This window comes from Protobothrops mucrosquamatus, unplaced genomic scaffold, assembly GCF_001527695.2.
Source record: "Protobothrops mucrosquamatus isolate PMUCROS unplaced genomic scaffold, P.Mucros_1.0 scaffold5191, whole genome shotgun sequence".
Classification (NCBI taxonomy): domain Eukaryota; kingdom Metazoa; phylum Chordata; class Lepidosauria; order Squamata; family Viperidae; genus Protobothrops; species Protobothrops mucrosquamatus.
Window position 1 is genome coordinate 10,892 of NW_015391059.1, and position 7,738 is coordinate 18,629.

The 7,738-nt window shown below is 50.4% G+C and overlaps 1 protein-coding gene across 1 annotated transcript in view; it reads right to left on the reverse strand.

Annotated features, from left to right (window-relative positions):
- Positions 1-6,596, reverse strand: part of LOC107299608 (zinc finger protein 665-like) — a gene marked incomplete at its 3' end in the record, with an annotated part of 11,325 nt that extends 4,729 nt beyond the window's left edge. Inside the window, exons 1-2 of the mRNA XM_029286816.1 lie at positions 6,579-6,596; positions 3,719-4,730 (exon numbers count right to left, since the gene is read on the reverse strand). Coding sequence (XP_029142649.1) covers positions 3,719-4,730; positions 6,579-6,596 — 1,030 coding nt within the window. The remainder of the gene's footprint in view (positions 1-3,718; positions 4,731-6,578) is intronic.
- Between the last annotated feature and the right edge of the window lie 1,142 nt (positions 6,597-7,738).

Here is a 7,738-nt window from a genome sequence, read left to right on the forward strand (position 1 = left end):
GTGAACGCCTGGGAAAAACTTACTGCATTGCACACCAAAGCTCCCTGTGGCTCAACCACCTGCCTGCCCCCCCCAGCCCAGGAGCAAAGCCCCCTCCTCAAAGAGGTATGGAACATTTGTTGGGTGAGGCACAGAAATCTCTGGGTGATGCTGTTAGAGAGGGGAGGGGTCTGCAGCTCTCTTGGGGGCAACATGTAAGCAATGGGCCATCGCTGCCTTTCCAATTCCAGTCCCTGACGTGCTCCAGGTGCTAAAGAGGCTGCACCTCAATTAACCTTTTCCCAGATCAGCCATTAGTCAACTGAGCAGATGAACCATCCTCAAGTCAAACCCAACAGCCCGTGTCTTCACAAGCACCTTGGAGGCATTTTCTGAACAGCGATACAGACTGAGATGGTTCTTTTTTTTAATTTTCCAGTGCTAGACAGCATCTCCTGCATTTCCTGGTGGTCCCCCATCCAAGTGCCAACTAACACTAAACAAACTTCACTTCCCAGGTCAGCCAACAATTTCCAGGGCCAGACTGAGAGTCTCTCGGCTCACTGTCTGGGCGAGTCCCTGCATTAAGCCTCAATGACAAGGGAAGATCTCACATTTGCACAGCCTGTTCAGTTTGGCTAGTCTTATGCCAGGTTAAGTTGGCCTCCAAAGAGCCTATTGAACAATGCCAGGGGACTGGGTATGGACAGTCAGGAGTGGGGAAGCAAGTTGTGTGAACACGGCCTCGGGTCACGCTGGGTCCTCCTTTAGGTTGTTCTAGGCCAGAGGTGAAGAACGATGATGCCCCTTTTATGACTTGTGGATTTCAACTCCCAGAATTCCAGAGCCCGCATGAACCACAAATCATAAAAGGGTCATCAGCGATCTCCCTTCCTTCCCATTCCAGCTGAACGCCTGCAGCTTCGCTCTGTTCCACCTCCGAGAAAGATGGCGCCGGGACCCTCTCTCACTTCCGCTTCTGCCCCCCACAGTATTTCCACTTGTAGGTTTCTTCCGTTGTGGCCGGTGAAGGCAGCGCCACTGACCTCCCAGGCATCGCTCCAGCTCCGGCCCCCACGACCCATGTGTCCTTCTTTGCACACCTGCCGAGGAACCGTCCGCGAGAGCCGCTCTGAGTGGCCCCAGTGCCCTCTTTACTGCGGGACGTGGCACGGCCTTTCCCGGCCCTGAAGATGAAGTAGAGCCGAGCAGCAACTCCCCCACCGGCCAACAGGGGGCAATAAAGGACGGGTCTTGACTCCACCTGCCGGTCCTCGGGAGCGCTGCAGCCCAGAGATGCTCTACCCGGGGTTTCCTTTGGAGGGCAGCTCTTCCTCCCAAGGAGGCGGGGCCCTGTCTGGCCCTAGATTAGAGTGCACAACAACCTGCCCAGGTAGGCTGGCGAAGGGACTGCAGAGGCTGATTGGTAAGAAAGTTTGGAGTTTATAGTTCAGCAACATCTTGTTTCCGTTCACACAACACAATTCCCTCCATGGGAGCTAACACCCACATTCACACGTTCTAAGGGTGGCAGTGTTGACAAGGGCTGGATTTCCGGGGCTTTGCCTGTCCTAGTCCAGCCTCCCTTACTTCATCTATCTGAGGATGGCCTTACATGGTGCTGACCTTTGGAAAACCCATTTAGATTATATGAATGAGATGGAGGAGCTCTTTCACACCCACAACGGAGGCCAAATTAGCCCCAGATTCAGCCACGTCACACTTGCTCCAAATAGGCACCGAGTGGGATGATCGTTTAAAGGCAATTTATTAGTCTATTATAGCAAAGAGATTTCCCTCAATGAAAAGAGGGAATCCAGGACACAGAATCTGGTTTCATTTTATACGCCTNGGTTGGATGGAAGAAATCATCCTCCTCAGTTACGCCAGAGACATGGACAGTAACATCCCATAATATTAAGCATAACCATTGAAATGTACATTGCATTAAAAGGAGAACGTTCATATGGGGAAAAGTGTCATGAGTCAAATGAGGCTGTTATTAAAAGGTACAAGTTCAAACACAGAGTTTCAGTTCGGCATTTAACACATTCCCCAGCATATAGTAGACAAACTGGGCCTTTTAGGCTTAAACGCTCTTTGTGTAACTGGATTCTTGATTTTCTTACCAAAGGCTGCAATATGTGCAATTTGGACCTCTAATTCCATTTTCTTAAGCACAGATTCTCCTCAGGGCTGCGTCCCAAGTCCGCTGCTGTTCACCCTGTTGATCCATGACTGTTGTGCTAGGTTTTCCACCACCCATATTGTGAAGCTCGCAGATGATACAACAGTAGCGGTCCTTATTCATGATGACAATGGAGCTTTCCGTAAGGAGGTTGAAGGGTTGGTGAACTGGTGTAAGGAAAACAGCCTAGTTTTAAATACCGGAAAAACCATAGAAATCATTGTCGATTTCAGAAAAGGCAGGCACAGCCACACTTCTCTGTACATTAATGATTCACCTGTGGAGATGGTTACAGCATCAAATTCCTGGGTGTGCAGCTAATGAGTAAAATTACATAGCCCTTGAAAAAGTGTGTAAAATTATTCAAATTCCACTATTTGGCATCACAGAAGAGCACAATCATTAAACAGAGTGTAGCAATAAAGGGAATAATAAAATGGTGCTGTACATAAGTGTACTTACTCCTGAATGTGTGGGCTGAGAATACAATATATACTCATGTTGACACACAAAGGTTGAGTTGGCAATGAAGGGTAAGAGTTCGCACTACTGAGTTGTACTTAGGTCTATGATAAAAATTCCAGTAGCTTCTTAGTGCAGTATTGCAGGCAGACTGTCCACAGTCTGGAGTTTGATTCTGACAGCGCTCAAGCCTTGACTCAGCCATCCATCCTTCTGAGGATGGTAAAAGGGGGACCCAGATTGTTGGCGGCAATATGCAAATAATGTTTACCTTGGAAATCTCCCAGAGTGCGCTGTAATGCACTATGGGGCGGCATATAAGCCTAAATGCTATTGTTATTTCAGTGGCACCGTTGTGACTGCAGGCATATTTAGCGTTTTTTTCCCCATGTGGATTCTTTGATGTCGATAGAGGTGTCCACAAACAATAAAGCTCTTTCCACACTCAAGGTATTTGTATTGTTTTTCTCCCGAGTGGATTGATGCTGACAAAGACTTCCCTTCCCACAGAAAACCTTTCCACGCTCCAGGCATTTATATGGTTTCTCTCTTCAATGGAGTCTTTGATGTCTGTAAAGGTTTCCCCTCTGACTACAGCTCCTTCCATACTCCAGACATTTATATGCTTTTTCTCGTCTGTGAATGCTTTGATGTTTATGGAGACCTTGACTTTCAGTAAAGCTCTTTCCACACTGGAGGCATTTACAGATAGTCCCCCAGGTACAAGAGTTCATTTAGCCAGTTTTCACAAAAACAAATTAATTAAATTTATTCAGGAAGGGTACTTACATTAGAAATTCAGAATTGCGATCAAAAAGGTCTGTCTAGCCATGTGACATGGTTTCAGTCTCTGCTGCAGTGGCGGCCATTTTTATCTCTCCGACTTTCCTTGGCTGTTTGGGGCTATGAGAAGCTGGCAGAGTTTGGGGTTTTTTTTATCCCTGGCCACATGGCCAAACAAGTGCCGAGCCAGCTCCGGTTTTTGCTTTTGCTAGCTGAAGATGCTTGAGCTGGCTACCAGCCGTTATTTTTTTAAAAAGGTAACTGCAAGGGTTCCAAGCTAAATTGGCATTTATAGGGTTTCTCTGCTTGTGTGGATTCTTTGATGTCTATGAAGGTGTCCCCTCAGACTGAAGCTCTTTCCACACTCCAGGCATTTATGTGGTTTTTCTCCTGAGTGGCTCTTTTGATGGGTGTAAAGGCTGCTCCTCTGACTGAAGCTCTTTCCACACTCTACGCATTTATGTGGTTTTTCTCCTGAGTGGATCCTTTGATGGGTATAAAGGCTTCCCCTCTGACTGAAGCTCTTTCCACACTCCAGACATTTATGTGGTTTCTCTCCTGAGTGGATCCTTTCATGTGTATAAAGGTGTGCCCTCTGACTGAAGTTCTTTCCACACTCCAGGCATTTATATGGTTTTTTTCCAGGGTGAATTCTTTCATGTATATAAAGGTCTTCCCTCTGACTGAAACTCTTTCCACACTCTAGGCATTCATACGGTTTCTCTCCTGAATGGATTCTTTGATGTATGTAAAGGTTTCCCCTCTGACTGAAACTCTTTCCACACTCTAGGCATTTATACTGTTTCTCTGTTGAGTGGATTCTTTTATGTTGATCAAGGTTGCTGCTCTGACTGAAGCTCTTTCCACACTCCAGGCATTCATACGGTTTCTCTCCTGAATGGATTCTTTGATGTATGTAAAGGTTTCCCCTCTCATTGAAGCTCTTTCCACACTCCAGACATTTATGTGGTTTCTCTCCTGTGTGAATCCTTTGATGTTTATAAAGGTTTCCCCTCCGAGTGAATCTCTTTCCACACTCCAGGCATTTATGTGGTTTTTCTCCTGTGTGAATCTTTTGATGTCTATAAAGGTTTTCACTCAGACTGAATCTCTTTCCACACTCCAGGCATTTATGTGGTTTTTCTCCTGTGTGAATCTTTTGATGTCTATAAAGGTTTCCCCTCAGACTGAAGCTCTTTCCACACTCCAGGCATTTAAATGGTTTCTCTCCTGTGTGGATTCTTAGATGGTTCACAAGAACTGTATTTGTTTTGAAAGATTTTCCACATTCGTCGCATTCATATTTCTCTCCTCCCTCCTGGATTCTCTGGGGATTCCAGGGTCTTCCGCCTCTTCTGAAGGACCCTCCGCCCTCCAGGCCCGTCTCGGGGTCTCCGCCCGTTTCCTCCTCCCCGCTTCTCCCTCCAGGCGGCCTCCTTTCCCGGAGTCCCCTTCGGCTCATCCCTTCGGGCCTTCCCCGCCGTCTCCTCCCGGGGCTGCTCCGCGGGGCCTCCTCTCCTCTCGGGCGGCGCCTCCTTCCTTCCTTCCTTCCTTCCTTCCTCCGCCGGGCTCGCCCGTCCTCCTGCAGGGGCGAAGGGGGAGGAGGAGAGGCGGGTCAGAGTTTCGTCCCTTCCCCAGAGGGGAGTCCCAGGCCCGCCCGGGGAGGAAGGCCGAAGCCTCCGCCTTTCAGTGAGACTTTCCGGGCAGGCTTCCCTCCCAGCGCCCGTCCTGCCAGACCAGGCCTCGCCTCCCCCCTCCCTTCCTCCGCCAGAGAGCCTCTCGGACTGCGACTCCCAGCATCCCTTGCGCCCTACCTGGGTCCGAGGCCGCCCGTGGATGAATCAATTAGGGCGCTTCAGTTCTATTCGTTCCCGGAAGTGGAGGCGGGACTTCCCTGCGAGGTCTGTTCCTGGCTGCTTTTCCTCTTTCCTTTGAATGGACCGCCTCGAGGAGTCCTCCTGCCAATCGCTGCCCTGCCCAGAGCGCCCAATCTACGCCCCGCTTCCCCCGATCCATCATCATATGGCGCCTCTCAGTGAGACTTTCCGGGCAGGCCTCTCTCCCAGCGCCCGTCCCGCCAGACCAGGCCTCGGGCTCCCCCCTCCTTCCCGGGGTTCCCTCCTCCGCCAGAGAGCCTCTCGGACTGCGACTCCCAGCATCCCCTGCGCCCTACCTGGATTGCGAGCCAGCCCGCGGCGGAATCAATTAGGCGCCAAAGTTCTATTCCTTTCCGGAAGTGGAGGCGGGACTTCGCTGCGATCCCTTTGCCTGTTACCGGTAGCTTTTCCTCTTTCCTTTGAATGGTTCCGCCCCGAGAAGTCCTCCTGCCAATCGCTGCCCTCCCCAAAGCGACCAATCGGCGTCCTGCTTCCTTGCAACCATGATCCACATGGCGCCTGCGCAGTAGCGAAGGTTCCTTCTCGGCAAGGGGCTCCCCTTGAAGTCTTCTCCCCCCTCGCCCCCCTCGCATCCAGGCCGGCGGAGCTGAGGGTCTCCCGGGGCTGCGTCTCCGCCCCTCCCTCCCTCCCCCCTCCCCATACTGGGGGTCTCTCCCTGGGCAGGGCGGGGGAGAGTTGGGGGGGCGCTTCCTCCCTCCTCCCTCCTGGGGGGCTCCAGCCAGGCTCCCCCCGCGGCCCCCAGGCAGCCCCTCTCCCGGGTGGGGGGGGTGGGAGCAGGGGAGGAGAAGGGCGGGGGGAGAGGTGAGAGCAGCCTTCCCATGTCTGGGAGGGGGCGCCCGGAAGAGGAGGGGGCCCAGCTCTTCCCCGAAGCCCCCCCTGAAGGCGGGAGGAGCAGCGACGGAGGGAGACTGGCCCGGGAAGGAAGGAGGAATCTCCTGACAGGGAGAACTGTTAACCCGTGGAACTACCTGCCTCCAGAAGCTGTGAATGCTCCAACACTGGAAGTTTTTAAGAAGAGACTGGGCAGCTATTTGTCTGAAATGGTCTAGGGTCTCCTGCCTGAACAGGGGGTTGGACTAGATGACCTCCAAGGTCCCTTCCAACTCTATTACTACTACTATTATTAATAATAATTAGTTTTTATTATTAATAATAATAATATTCTACAAGGTCCATTCCACTCTGTCATCTCATGGACGCTCCTGCCTTTCTTCGGTTTTGTCTCTTCAGAGCTTCTTCCCCTCCCTTCACTCACTCTGCATTCACACCGGAAGCTCTTCGCGCATGTGGGGGAAAAGGAGGATATGCAATTATATGTATTGTTTGACTTTAAATATTTGTATTCATCTCATGCTTTTCCCAAATGTTTTCTTTGGGTTTTTTCTCTCCTGTTCTGCCCTGCCAAAGAGGAATAAGGAAAGTGGGGAGCATGAAGGAGATGAGATGGTGCCCTAAACTGGCCTTAAGGACCACCTTTCCCAGCCTCTCGGGGTGCTTTGGACTGGGGTAGATTTGGGGTGCCGTATAACATCTAATGCTGCTCCCCCTTTGGGGGCTTCTTTGAGAGAAGAATCCATCCACGTCCTGAGTTGGGATGTGTGTCTCTTCCTCAATCTTGACTCTTCCATCGCAGGCGGGAGAGATTGAAGTTTCTGCGCAGGATCTTAGGTGTTCCTAGCACTGCGTTCCTCCGGGCAGAGAGAGCTCTGAGTCAGTTCCTGGGATCTGTTGCAGCCCCTCTGCCAACTTAGGAGTCACCAGAACCTCCCTCCCCAGACCCAGCTGAGCACGTGGATGGACTAGATGACCTCCAAGATCCCTTCCAACTCTATTACTATTACTACTACTATTCTTCATAATTCATTTTTTTTATTATTATTATCATTATTATTATCATTATTATTGTTATTATTATTATCCTACAAAGCCCATTCTAGCGCTGTCATCTCATGGACAATCCTGCCTTTCTTTGGGTTTGGCTCTTCAGAGCTTCTTCCCCTCCCTTCACTCGCTCTGCATTCACACCGGAAGCTCTTCGCGCATGTGGGGGGAAAGGAGGATATGCAATTATATGTATTGTTTGACTTTAAATATTTGTATTCATCTCATGCTTTTCCCAAATGTTTTGTTTGGGTTTTTTTCTCTCCTGTTCTGCCCTGCCAAAGAGGAAGGAGGAAAGTGGGGAGCATGAAGGAGATGAGATGGTGCCTTAAACTGGCCTTAAGGACCACCTTTCCCAGCCTCTCGGGGTGCTTTGGGCTGGGGTAGATTTGGGGTGCCGTATTACATCTAATGCTGCTCCCCCTTTGGGGGCTTCTTTGAGTGAAGAATCCATCCACGTCCTGAGGTTGGGATGTGTGTCTCTTCCTCAATCTTGACTCTTCCATCGTAGGCCAGAGAGATTGAAGTTTCTGCGCAACACATTTGC